The sequence below is a fragment of the Engystomops pustulosus genome, chromosome 3 (assembly GCF_040894005.1).
Source record: "Engystomops pustulosus chromosome 3, aEngPut4.maternal, whole genome shotgun sequence".
In the NCBI taxonomy this organism is placed as follows: domain Eukaryota; kingdom Metazoa; phylum Chordata; class Amphibia; order Anura; family Leptodactylidae; genus Engystomops; species Engystomops pustulosus.
The window spans coordinates 131614698-131629769 of record NC_092413.1 but is presented as its reverse complement, the minus strand read 5'-3'; the positions used below and the strand labels follow the sequence as shown (position 1 = coordinate 131629769).

The window sequence follows — 15072 nt, the reverse complement described above, 5'->3', positions numbered from 1 at the left end:
ATAGATTCTAACTTGCTGATTGTTTGGGTCTCAGAGGTGGGACCACCATGGATCCTGAGAACATTGTACCTCAAACGAATAGAGCAGAAGGGCGCACCTGTGACTGTTATCTATGTCGCTCCATTCTTTTGGATTGTAATGGTGGTACAACAAACCTCCATTCTGGTGATCTGTGGCGGTCAACCACTGAAACCCCATGTGAATAGAATAGAACTTTTTGTTACTGGACAACCCCTTTAACCCCCCGCCCCACCACTGTTGCCAGTTAAGAACTTTAGTCTCTCTTACTGGTAAAAGGTTCTTTAACTGGGATATCCCTTTTAATTCAGGTTAGAATAAAAATATTATAGTGGATTGTGATTTCAACCCGCGCTATGTTTCGATTAAAGAATTAAAGATAGCAAAGTATCAGTCTTGTATACCGTAAGGTAAGCATAATAACACATAAATTCAGTTATTAAATAGCTTTATCTATGAGAAATATATATATATATACACACTGTTGTAGTCTAAACAATTCTTTTGTTTACTTGAGGGGTCACTTATACCTTAGACATAAAATATGCATAGATAAACATAAGTAGACAAAAAACTAAAACATAGTTGTCTTTCTCCTTGTCAAGTAGGTATAGCACATAACTGTGTACTTACAGTGCCTTGCAGAAGTATTCAGCCCTCTTGTACTTTTCTACCTTTTGTCACATTTCAGGCTTCAAACTTTAAGGAGACCTACCATCTCGGATAGACCAATTAAGGTAGATACGATGGCAGGTTCAACTAATGAATGACATGGGAGCCCTTTTTAGGGCTAATCCTTGAGTGGCCTGTAACTTTATAAATCTTTTATTGCCCTAATATGCAAAAATATGAAAGAGGCTACTTGGGCGTGGAGTAGTCGGAGATGAGGCTACATGGCGCGGCTACTCCACACCCCAGTAGCCTCTTTGGATCCTCCTCCTTCAGTGCGCAGCTCCTGGTAGCTGTGCGCACACGTCCCTGCTCTGAATAGTCTTTCTATGCAGAGTTGGCGGCTGCACGTATTCGGCTGCGAAGCCAGAGCTAGTGCGCATGCTTAATAGCTCCGGTTTCGAAGCCAAGTATGCGCAGCCGCTGGCTCTGCATAGAGGGTCCATGCAGAGCGTGGATCAAGATATCATAGTAGGAGGCTACTGGGGCGTGGAGTAGGTGGGCCGTGTAGTTTCCGTGAGACTACTGGGCCGTGTACGCCCCAGTAGTCTCTTTCAGATATTTGCATATTAGGGCAATAAAAAATGTATAAAGTTATAGGCCACTAAAGGATTAGCCCTAAAAAGGACTCCCATGTCATTCCTTAGTTGAACCTGCCACCGGATCTACCTTAATAGGTAGATCCGAGATGGTAGGCTTCCTTTAACCCCTTACTGACATGTGACGTAATACTACGTATTACGGCATATTGCAGCAAAGGCTTACCGGTAACACCCGCGATTGGTGCCAATACCGATCACGGGTGTTTTCCTGCTGATCACCGCCGGCGAAGCTGCCGGTGGCTTCAAAAAGATGGCGCCGCCATCTTTCTGAGGATCATCGCTCCCTGTGACATCATCGGGGAGCGGCGATCCGTCACGATGGCAGCCTCGGATCTTCCGAAGACCCAAGGCTGCTTCGGGTTAAATCATTCATTACAAAGTGCTATCAGTAACATCCTTGTATACTGTAGTATGGCAGTATATGATAGGATCGTACAGACAACTTAGGTTTAAAGTACCCTAGGGAGTCTGGAAAATAGTAAAAATAAAAAAAAGTTTAAAAAAATTATAATAAAAAATCCCCCTAAAAACTCAAATCACCCCCCTTTCTGTAGAACTGATATAAATATAAATAAACAGTAAAAATCATAAACACATTAGGGAACACTGCGTCCGAAATCTATCAAAATGTATCAACAGTTTTCAACTGCGTTTAACCCCGTAACGGAAAATCGCGCCCAAAGTCGAAAATGGCACTTTTATGCCATTTAAAAAAATAAATAAAAAATTCTATAAAAAGTGATCAAAAGGTCGTGCAGTCCTAAAAATTATAACATTGTAAACGTCATCAAAAGCCACAAAAAACAACACCTCCCAAAGCTCCATACACCAAAGTATAAAAGGTTATTAGCACCAGAAGATGGCAAAATCCCCCAAAAAATTTTTGTACAGGAGGTTTTAATGTTTGTAAATGTATGAAAAAATTATAAAACCTATAGAAATTTGGTATCCCCCTAATTGTACCGACCCAAAAAATAAAGTAGACATGTCATTTGGGGCATACAGTGAAATCCGTAAAATCCAAGCCCACAAGAATACGGCACAAATACAGTTTTTTCACCAATTTCACTGCATTTGGAATTTTTTTCCCGCTTCCCAGTACATGGCATGGAATATTTAATACCACCATTTTGAAGTAATGACTTTTTACGCAGAAAATAAGCCATAACACAGCTCTGTACAAGGAAAAATAAAAAAGTTATAGATTTTTGAACATGGGAAGTGAAAAATGAAGACGCAAAAACGAAAAAAGGCTGCTGCGTTAAGGGGTTAAAGATATGAAATTGAATTTTGTTCAAAATTTATGGGATATCTTAAACTTTTGTAAAAAACAATAAATAAAAAGTCGAGTGTGCAATTTTATTCGGCCCCTTTACTTTCAGTGCAACAAACTCACTCAGTGAGGATCTCTGAATGATCCAATGTTGTCCTAAATGACTGATGATGAGAAATATAATCCACTTGTGTACAACCAAGTTGCCGTATAAATACACCTGCTCTGTGATAGTCTCCGGCTTCTGTTTAACCTGATGTTTCCATTTTTTACTCCCCACCTTCAAAAATCTATAACTTTTTTATTTTTCCATGTAAAGAGCTGTATGAGGGCTTGTTTTTGCATAACAAATTGCACTTCATTTGGAATTTTTTACCTGCTTCCCAGTTCATGACATGAAGTATTAAATATTGCCACTTTGAAGTGCAATTTGTTATGCAAAAACGAGCAAAATGGAGCCTAAATAGTTCAGTTTTATGATTCAAAAAATTTTATGGCCTCGCAAAAGTATGCGGAGTCATCTCTGAAATGGTCGCCACTGGAAACTACAATTCCCATGATCTTTCAGTTCTCGGTAGCTTCCAACTCCCTCTCAGGCTTTGCTCCCAGTGATGATGTAAAAGACTATCCTGCTCTGTTACAATAGTAATGATGTGTAGCTTCAATCACTGCACATTACCCCACTGAGATGATATCTCACCACAACAACGGCCATACTGGAAGCACTGCAAACATGATCACATGTAGGTGCAGGACATGTGATGTGGATATGTGACCAGCTGCCATCTTCTGTCTTGTGTCTGTTCCACGTGGAGAAAATCAACGGACTGATTAAAGGGCCAGTAGCATTTTAGTTCTTTATACATACAGTGTATGTCCACAGCATTTTTCTGCTAAGGGGAACAAAATTTTAAATAACAACTAATTACATATTAGCTTATATTTTAAGGACCTATTTGTATATGAATTATGCTTATTCATGCAATACCACTTTTAAGGGGTCAAACTGGATTTGGATACAAAAAGATTTCACAAACTTTAAACATCTCAAGGAGCACTGTGCAAGAAATTAAAAATTAAATGGAAGGAGTATCAGACCACTGTAAATCTACCTGGCCGTCCCTCTAAAGTTTAATCCCAAACAAGGAGAAGACTGATCAGAGATGCAAGAGGCCCATGATCAATCCGCATGAACTGTAGAGAACTACAGTTGGAAGAGTCTGTCCGTAGGACAATAATCAGTCATACACTGCACATATCTGAACTTTATGGAAGAATGGTAAGAAGAAGCCATTTCTCAAAGATACTTATAAAAAAGGTTTGTTTAAAGTTTGCCACAAGTCACCTGGGAGACACTAAACATGTGGAAGAAGATGCTCTGGTCAGATGAAACCAAAATCAAACTTTATGGCAACAATTCCAAATAATATATTTGGTGTAAAAGCAAAACAACTCATCACCCTGAACACATCGTACCCACTGTCACACATGGTGGTGGCAGCATCATGGTTTAGTCCTGCTTTTCATTTGAAGGGACACGGAAGATGGATGGAACCAAATACAGGACAATTCTGGAAGAAAATCTGTTGGAGTCTACAAAGGACCTGAGAATGGGACAAGACAATGATCCTAAATATAAAGCAAAATCTTCCATTAAATGGTTCACAATTAAACGTATACAGATGTTAGAATGGACATCCAACCTCACTAAGCTTGAACTGTTTTCCAATGAAAAATGTGCAAGAATTTCAGCATCTTGATGTGCAAAACTGATAGAGACCTGATACCCTAAGCGACTTGTAGCTGTAATCGCAGCAAAAGGTGGTTCTTCAAAGTATTAACTAAAGGGGGACGAATAATATTACACGCCTAACTTTTCAGTTTATTATATTTTTAAAAAAAATAGCCAATAAATTTCCCACTTGTGTCCCACTTGTTGACTCTTCCCCCCAAAAATTACAATTTTATATGTTTGAAGCATGAAATGTGGCAAAAGGTAGAAAAGTTCAAGGGGGTCGAATACTTTCACAAGGAACTGTATTATATAGAATTCCTTAAAGGAGTATTCTCGTCTGGGCACTCACATTCAGTTTCATTAATCTGCCGTTTATAAACATTTCTTCAATTAGATGTTATTAAAACAAAAGGTTTTTGTATATGCAATGTCCGGGAGTTACTGTATGTCCCACAGCCATCCTGTGGTAATGATCGCTGAATTCAGGTCAGACAGGAATCTGGCCACCGCTGCCAGCTTGTGAAGTGGTCGTATCCAAGGAACCCATCCCGTTTCTAAGGGACAGAATGACTACATTTATGAGAAATTATCTTCTCACAGGAACATTTTTTTAAAAACATCCAATTGAAGAAATGTTTACATATGGCAAATGAATTAATTTAAATGTGAATGCCCAGATGGGAATACCCCTTTAAAGGGAATCTGTCAGCAGTTTTGACCATGAATAGCTGTAGACAATGCTAGGTAGCAGCCCTGGAGATCTGTGTAACTTTACCTCTGTAGATTCTCTTTAATACAACAATATGCAGCAAGCTTCCCTGTTACAATTGTTGGTGGTAACAATTTATCATTTATGTCTATGCAAAGAATCTAAAGTTCTTTATTATAAAAAATGCTTCATAAGATGTTTATCAACATAGATAGGGACTACTTAGAGTGAACAGCCCCTTTATTATAAAACCAGCTATATACGGTAAACATGTAAATCCAAGTAAATTTAATAAATGTTGTTATAATATATTATCTTATGGCTATCCCCCTATTATCTGGCTCCTTTCTGCTCTTTCCTAAATTGACATTTCCTTAGCAATCCCTTCTAAATCCATCTTCATCCTCAAAGACAGACGGCCAACTCGCACATTTATCACATTACAAGGAAGTCTATAGAGAATGTAGGGAGAGGAGTGTGCAGAAGCTGAATGAAAGACAAGTGAATCAGGACCAACAGAGTCTACTGGACCTAACTAGTAGTTTGTCACTCTCAAGTGTTTTGCTCAATTAAATACAGGTCACTTTTCTCTTTGTTCCGAGTGACTGAAAAGTTATGGATCCGTTGCCACCCAGCAGCTCAGGCAAAACTAAGAATAAGAGATGTTATAGTACCATATGAAAATGTAGCCTTTTTACACAGGCAGCACCCTGAGAAATATACAAAAGTATGGGGTACATGGTGCGACTCCCCCCTGACCCTATATTCTGCTTCGGCTTTGTCCTTCTCGCTTGATGCTTTCATGTGAATTGTTCTTTGTTTAATGCCATTATGTAAATAGTTTCTTCTGCCGCTATTTGAACTGTGCTTTGGCAATTTACAGAATTTTGCTTTATTATGTCTATTGTGGTGTGAGGCCTTGGAAAGAGGAGATTGTCTACCGTGTGAGCACTAAACTGCATCTCCTGCACAGCTTTTATGTGTATGAAGTTTTCTTGTATATAGCACTTAAAGGGGTTTTCTTACGCTTAAAAGTTAGGCCCTATCCATGGGATAGAGCCCAACCTGCTGATCAGTGGGGGTCTCAGTTATTAGAACCCCCGACAGATCACGAAAACGAGGGGTCCCATGTACCTCCGTCGGTCCCCTTGTTGCTCCGTCACACTAATGGAGCAAACGGCGGGGCATGACCATTCTGTTCCATTAATATTTACGGAGCTAATGAAAATTGCTGAGCGCCGCACTTACATCTCCGTCAGCTCCATAGAGATTAATAGAGCAGAATAGAGCTGTCTGCACCATTAGTCTGATGGAACGATGAGGTGGTCTAACAGAGGTATTTTGGACCCCTCGTTTTCGGGATCTGTGGGGGTCTCAGCACTAACACCCTCACTGATCAGCAAGTTAGGCCCTATTTTGTGGAAAGGGCCTAACTTTTTCGTGGAAAAACACCTTAAAGGCTGCATTCACATGAACGTATGGGGGACATACATACGACCAATACGCTGTATATACGTCCCCCATACACTACTATGGCCTTCCGGCGCAGTACGGGAACGGTACGTTCCGTAGCCCGTAGGAAGATATGACATGTCCTATCTTTCTGCGGAATACGGCGCCGTGCGCTGTGTATTCCTATGGAGAGGGGCGGGGGTGAGAAGCGTTCTCCCCCGGCGCCGATGTTGTATATGTAAGCACTGTATATGCTTTATGATATTCGTATGTGCCTTTTTCCTTCTTGTTCAATAATCGAGTTTAAAAAAAAAGAGAGATGGAGCATTAAAAGTGGAAAATTGCTAAATAATACAGTTCAAGGAACATATTGATCAGAAAACGTGTTATTCCTTGTGTACTCAAACATGATACAGCAAGCATCCATTGAAGCATTAAAAATACTTGCAGTCAATATCGTATATCTTTCAGACTGTCTGAGGCACCTTACTATAAGATGCACCCCAAAAAAGTGAAAAAATATATTTTACACCAATTAAGAATTTTGTTGGTCACACACAAGCACAGCACACATAACGCTGCTACATCCATTCATTCACATACACTCAGCCCTGCTACATCAATTTACATCTACTTACTCAGGCCTGAAACATAGATTCACTCTCATGAACACACTAACGACTGCTATACACATAGAGAGCAACACACCCAGAACTGCTATACATACACACAGCAGCCCCTCAGCACAGCTACACACACAGCAGAACACCAAGCACTGCTATACACACACAGCAGCATCCCCAGCACAGCTATACACACACAGCAGCATCCCCAGCAGAGCTATACACACACAGCAGCATCCCTAGCACAGCTATACACACACATCAGTACACCCAGTACTGCTATACACACAGAGAGCAACACACCCAGCACTGCTATGCACACACACACAGCAGCAGCACCCCCAGTACAGCTATACACACACAGCAGTACACCCAGTACTGCTATACAACACATATTCTTTTTCTTACACAGTGTCAACTGGCAGCATGAGAGACCTTGCGGTGATGCAGGAAGAATGCAATTAGTCACATGTTTCTTACATCACTCAAGGTCCTGCTGAAACACTTGTCGGGATGGCAGGAAGAAGGGAGCAGTGCTGGGGCTCTGCACTGTAGGAGTTCGGGTGAAATCTTCATCAGCACTTCACCCGATCTCCATAACAGCAATCAGGAGGGTCTGGGAGTGCTGAATCCTCCTGACCTTCGGCAGGCTCTTTTTAGCAAGACATTTTCTTACCAAAAGTGCGTCTTTTAGTCAAAATAATATGGTAGAAATTCATGGGCGGACATTAGCTTCAAAGAGAGCTTTGATTTTTCCACAAAGGAAAAACGTAACAAAACCAATTCTTCATACGTTAAGTAATTCTGCACTTTCTTGAAAGCCTTTATTTAATTTAACTTTGACCTTTTTAATTTTGCTCATTAAACCTGCTTATTATTAATTTTCTATATTTTTTTCTCTTTTTATTCTGCTTTCTTGGATGCTTTCCCACAGGAGGACAAAGTGGTTAGAACCTTTTCTTTCCTTTATCTTGTGTATGATACAATGTTGGAATATTTCTCTAGACATTATGGTGCCAAATGCGTGGGTTTTGTTATTGTGCAGTTTTGACAATCGCAGTGTCGCTTCTCTTCAATCACTCCTTCAGTAAATTATATTAGATGTAATTTGCATTGTAAATGACTTCTGTCAGGTAACCTATATTTATAGGAGGCTAGGAAAAAACTACAGCTGTTCCTTTTACGAAAAGGGATAAAAATAGCCAATGTTCAAGTACAAAATACAGAACTTTTTTTATTTAGCACCTTAAAGATGGTCTATTATACTCAGAGGCTGTTAAATTGACACTTTCCTATATTACATCTATTTTGTAGACTGAAAACTTGCTTCCCACAAAGCCATACTTTTAGCAGTTTTATTACTAGTAAATATATTGTGTTGTAGTATATAAATCACTAGTTAAAATCACCTACTACATGCAATTTTTTAAAGCGGTTGTTATACGGGAGTTATACTTGTGTTTTGCTTATCTGTTTCTTACCCCAAACTGAAAGAATCTTTTAAGTGGAATCTAGTAATAAAGAGAAAAATGTTTTTTTACTCTGACCGGTCATTTTAACTTGTTTGGACATACTACACCATCTGCATGCATATTTCTTTCAGTAATATTGCGTAATAAAATACTTAAAGGAAAACGAAGAGACTTGATGGTGCTGGTCTGAACAGTGGCATGGTTTCATCAGGAGGATCTGTGGACTTGTGCGGTTTATTGAAACAGAACTTTATATGAGAAGGGTCGTATATAAAAGAACCATTGGGAGCTCTGGTTAGAGTAAAAAAACTTTCTCTTTATTACCAGATTTTAAATTGAGACTTTGTGGACCGGTCTTGTACCGTGGGTAGCTCTGAGGGGCAAATAGTGCACCACAAAAATTGTGATTTTTAGTGGAATGCCAGAAATCCCAAAAATGACAAATAATACCGTATATACTCGAGTATAAGCCGAAGCCCCTAATTTTACCACAAAAACCTGGTAAAACCTATATTTTTTTTACTCGAGTATAAACTGAGTTTGGGTTTTCAGCACAATTTTTTGTGCTGAAAAACTAGGCTTATACTCGAGTATATATGGTAATTTTAGTTTCCTACATCTCCTAAATCCAGGTTGTGCAACATTAGTTGGTCTAAGGGTGACATTGTCATACTGCTCAACTTCAAGGGACCACATTTGTAACCAGCACCCAAGAAGCCCCAGCCCAAGCAGTACAGCATAAAATGCCTCCCAGAAATTATAAATATCACAATACATTACTAACTATAAGTACTACAGACTACTATAACTAATACAGACCCCAGACCAAGCGAGAATTAATAATATGGATCCCAGGAAATATATTTACGGTGCCAAAACCATGCAATTTATAATAGAGGCCCCAGTGCAGACAATAAAATTGGAGCCCCCAGAGCAGACAACTAATAATGGAGACCCCCCTGAAGCAGACAATAATAATTGGGACCGCAAAAGAAATAATAACAATAATAGAGAAGCAAGCAACTATAATGAAGACCCCAGGGCAGACAAAGATAATGGAGACCTCATAGAAGATAATGTTAAATGGTGTATTCGTAGTATCATTCACGTGGATCAGAATGCCTTTATGCCAGGTGTGTCCATAATGGACAACTGATCCCATTCAATGTAGTATCTTGCTTCTGGATGCCTTCAAACCTTAGAAATAATGGGTTTTGGTGGAGAAAGTTTTAAAGGATGGATAAGATTACTATATAGTGAACCAGTAGTGCAGCTACTTGTAAGCATTTTACATCCATTTAAAATTTGTAGGGGATTGCGGCAGGGATGCCCTGTCTCCTCTGTTGTTTGCTATCTCCCTTTGTCCATTAGCATGTAAAATCAGGCAAGATCTGGAAATTGTAAGGTTAAAATAAGGCATGGTCAAAGAAAGAATATCATTATATGCCAACAATATTTTATTATATCTGGGAGATCACAACTCTTTCCGTTTATTTTAGGAATTTGGAAGTGGTTTAACTTGAAAAAGTCTGCTTGTTTGGCTTCGGATAAAATGGGAAGCTATAGGCCATGGGAGTTGGCAGTAATAGAGGAGGGGGGTTATACTAAATTCTTGGTTATTACTATCTCTGGTAATATTTGAGTTTGTTAAGTTAAATGTAGTACCCTTATTGGATAAAATTAGTGGAAAATATGATAAAAACTCCCATTAAATGTAATAGGGAGAGTTGCCCTTATAAAGATGTCTCTCTTGCCGCGGCTTGTATGCAGGTTTCGTGCCAAACCCAGTGGCTATTTCAAATGAGAGATAATAGAAAGCCTTTTTTGTGATTTTGTGTGTGGGGGTGGTATAAACCCCAGAATTAATGATGCTTCCATATAATATGAGTGGTTTTGCCATATCTTATATTAGGATGTATTTTCTTGTGGCACAGTTAAAATATATGATCAGTTTGGGATAGCTCTGTTGAATATATGTTTCAAGAGGTGTTTGGGTAGTGTATTTGGACAGTATAATATCTTTGAGATAATAATTCCTGGGTCACTATGCACTTGATGCATGATATTTGGCATCCGATTAAATTGATGTGGATGCAAGAAGGTTTTTTACCCCTTTACTCCTGTTTGGGGTAATAAAATATTAGCATGCCAAAATAACTATGTTAAATGTCAGGGAAGAGATGTGAATTATTTGCCCCTACTGATTGTAGGGGGAAGGATGAAAGAATTTCAAGAATTGATGCATGATGAAAGCTTTTGTTCTAGATGAAAGCTTTTGTTTGCATATCTACAGATTATACATACATGGAATATAAGACAAGTATAAAAATCTTTTGATACCTACTGTATTTATTCAGTTTATTATGTTGTCGCAGGGTAGTAGAGTTAGAATGTTGAAATTTTATAAAATGATCGTGAGACAGCGCCACTCAAAATTTCGGAAAATTGTACTGAGTATATAGGTGTGATAACCGAACAGGAATGTCAGCAAATATGTTGGGACATTGTTAATTCATACCAAAATGTGAATCATATGAAGGTACAGATGTTTATATTGCACAGGCTATATTATTCACCAAAGAAACTAGCTAAATTTAGATGAATATGGATCATAAATGTCGGAGATGTGGTAGGAATAGGGCAGATGACAAGCACATTTTAGCATATTGTCCAGTAATCCAAGTTTTTGGGGGTGAAATCTTGCTTAGCATAAAGAGACTTTAATCCATACAATGTCCATTTGATTCTAGATTTTGTACACTTGGTAAAGGTTTATTGGAGAATAATTAATTCATCTGGTTGATTAAGATAGTTAAAAAGCTTTTATTCTGCATCAGACTTTTTATTGTTAAATTATGGCTTGCTAAGGAATGGCTAACGTGTGATATATGGAGGAAAATAGTTAATTCCTCTTTCATAGGAGAAGGTTATTGCGTTTTAGAAAAAGTTTAGGCTTGGCATACAGGCAAATTTCTCTTTAAAGAGCTTTCTATGGTGTATAGAATAGTGATTTGTATGTGGTGAAGCAGGTGGACGGTGGGTATGGAGTGAGAGAGAGATGGGCAAGGGGAGTTATGTGTTTTTTTTTCTTTACTTTTGTATGTGTGGGGGGTAGGGATTTGGCATTTTAAGAGATAAAAAGTATCAAATCAAAAGTGGTATATTATGCATTATATTGCCGCTATAGATGCAAAAAGAAAGGTATGATAGGATGCTTTTCTTTTAAAAAAAATTATTGATTTTTGTATCCCAATCACTGTTTTCTTAATAGTAAAATATTGTAAATTTTTTCTATTGTTAATTAAATAAAGATTAATTGGGTAAAAAAAGAAGTTACAGCAGCACCATTAAGTGCTTCCAGCCCATTCCCCTAGTAATCTTGGGTGCTCTCCTTTCCACCCGTTCCAGTTCTACTATGTCCTTTTTATACAGCCAAAACTGTACATAATATTCCATGTGTGGTCTGACCAGTGACTTGTATAAGGACAAAACGAGGTCCTTATCATGAGAATCTATTCCTCTTTTAATACATCCCCTATTTTTATTTGCTTTAGCAGCAGCAGCCTGGCTCTGTTCAAGTTTATCATCCACCAGTACCCAAGATTCCATTGGCAGGACCGAACTCTCATAAACCCATGCTGATGCTGGGTTATAAGATTATGTGCAGTCAAAATCAATGATATTGTGGTCACTATTACCGAGCTGTCCCCCAACTTATTTTTATATGCTGTTAGGTCTGTTGGCCAAGATACGGTGAAATTCGTTTTTTGGGCAGGCTACTATATATAAGTAGTAATTAGACCTCACTAGGGCTAATGTACCAAAGGGAACCTGAAATAATAGTAAAAATAAAAATTATTAAAAAATATTGTTCCCAAATATGTGTGTATATATATATATATAAGCCGGCCTGAGTATAAGCTGAGACCCCTAATTTTACCACCAAAAACTGGGTAAACCTATTGACTCAAGTATAAGCCGAGGTTGTAGTATACAGCCAGCCCCCTGTAGTATACAGCCAGCCCCCTATAGTATACAGCCAGCCCGCTCCCTGTAGTATACAGCCAATATGTATGCTGGCGAGGAGATCTCATGGACGCGACTCTGCCGGTTAGAGAAGAGGAGCCGCCGGGAACCGCGCCGAGGATAGGAAGCCGTGCCAAGGATTTGGGCGCCAAAGGGTGAGTATTAAGTTTATTTTATTTTTTATTGACACATGTATAAGCCGAGATGAGGTTTTTCAGCACATTTTTTTGCACAATCGTGAGGGTCGGCAAAGACAAAGCTCTGATGGACAGCAGGATTCAAGTTGAAACTGTGATTTGGTCCAGAAAAACACCAGTATCAAACAAAATCCTTGCCTGTCCAGCTCTAACTATACCACTGGAGGCTTCTCCCTGCCAGCATGAAACATACGTTCAGTAACCCTGTGTCACTCACGTGTGGCTCTCACACAGTCCAGCTTCTGTGTCTCCAGGTAGAGAGAGACTGCTGACTGCTCCACGCCCTTCTTTAAGGGATTGCACACCTGGTGCATTGTTAGACCCATTAGAATATGGAGGCTTTGGTCCGGAGTGGTGATCTCACTTCTGTCTCCACTCCAGCAATTAGAGTCCTGGACCAGGTCTTCTAAGAGACCAACACCTGGAAAACAGCTTCCAGTGTGACCTAATTCACATTCTGGTCGCTGTAATAGACATAAACACCGATTTTCTCTCCAATTAAATAGTGACCTTAATAATAATAATCCTATTATTATATTATCCTATTAAGAATTCTACGTCCATAAATGTGTGGTCTATTAAAATCTGAAAAGGATTATCCTATGCGTTGAAGGCCCTAACAGAAAATAAATTCTGTAAAATGACTGTCTAAATCACTTTTTTGCTATTTTTGGGCATAAAAATTTTAATGAAAAGTAACCAAAAGGTCATAATGTAAATGTAAATCTAGCAATTTAAAGGTTCGTCACACACAAAAAAGTCCACCTTACCCAGCTCCTTACAAAAGTTACAGGCATCAGAAAATGCAGATACAGGGAAAAAAAATGTTCAATATTTCAAAATAATTTATTGAATTTATTTATGTGGTATCTCTGTGATAGTACTGGCCCAGAGAATATGGGGGGGAGGGTGTTAATTAGATTGCACAATGAAATAAAATAGCCCAATTGTGGGGTTTTTTGGCAATTTTACCACATTTAGAATTTTTTTTCTAGTGTCCCAGTACATTGTATGGAATATAAAATAAGCCACTATAAAAGACAAATTGTGCTGCAGATTGTCATATAGCACAGCAAAAATGCATGGATTTAAAAAATTTTATAAGAAAATATGCTTCTGAATTATTATTTTAGGAAATATACCGTATATACTCGAGTATAAGCTGACCCGAGTATAAGCCGAGACCCCTAATTTTACCATCAAAAACTGTGAAAACCTATTGACTCGAGTATAAGCCGAGGGTGGGAAATGCATTGGTCACAGACCCCCCCCAGTAGTATACAGCCAGTCCCCAGTAGTATACAGCCAGTACCCAGTAGTATACAGCCTGCCCCCAGTAGTATACAGCACTGCCCCCAGTAGTATACAGCACTGTCCCCAGTAGTATACAGCCAGCCCAGCATTAAAAGAAAATAATAAACTTATATACTCACCCTCCGGTGGCCCCGACGTGCAGCGTTGCTCCCCCGATGTCCGTGCCGGTCCTCTTCTGGCTTCCGCGCCGTCTTCTGTCTTCTCTAACTTCGTGCTGGGCGCCACCATTGTTCTCCCCCGGACGGCGTCTAGTATGATGCACGAAGTTGGAGAAGACAGAAGACGGCGCGGAAGCCGGAAGAGGACCTGCGCGGACATCGGGGGAGCAACGCTGCACGTTGGGGCCACCGGAGGGTGAGTTTATAAGTTTATTATTTTAAAAAAATTTGTAAAGGTTTTAAGTACATGTATATTGACTCGTGTATAAGTCGAGGGGACATTTTTCAGCACATTGTTTGTTCTGAAAAACTCGGCTTATACACGAGTATATACGGTAGGTAGTTTCTGAAACAAGCATTTTGGGAAATGTGATGAATCCCCTTTACAAAGATAAAAATCTGATAATGTACACAGTAAACTTTTTCTACAGGTAACTTCATTTTTACCTACTGGTAAGTGCCAGTAGGTTTGGTTGGCATTGGTTGCCAAAATAAAAAGCCCTGCAATTTCCCAATAAATAACAGGTGCAGATCCATTATTACAGGGGTCCTCAAACTTTTTACATAGGGGGCCGTTCATTGTCTCTCTCAGACCGTTGGAGGGCCGGATAAAAAGCAGTACATGTGACCGCATCTGTAATACACTGCCCCTCCCCAATTAATTATTTAATATGCTGCACCCCCTTGTGAACTATTTTATATATTGGCCCAATGAATTAATTAATTGGGTCAATTAATTATTTCCTATGCTGCCCCTCCACCATTAGTTATTTTATGTGCCCCCCACCCACCATTAGTTATTTTATGTGCCCCCACCCACCCAC

The 15072-nt window shown here is 39.2% G+C and overlaps 1 protein-coding gene across 20 annotated transcripts in view; it reads left to right on the top strand.

The window, feature by feature from the left end:
* The window catches only part of RIMS1 (regulating synaptic membrane exocytosis 1), a 258952-nt gene that overhangs the window by 37347 nt on the left and 206533 nt on the right, over positions 1-15072 (top strand). For 18 of the 20 annotated variants that reach the window (XM_072142150.1, XM_072142154.1, XM_072142153.1 and 15 more), the window contains exon 3: positions 8016-8027. The exons of the other annotated variants lie outside the window; for them this stretch is intronic. In XM_072142150.1, the coding sequence (XP_071998251.1) occupies positions 8016-8027 (12 nt within the window). The remainder of the gene's footprint in view (positions 1-8015; positions 8028-15072) is intronic. 20 annotated transcript variants of the gene reach the window in all.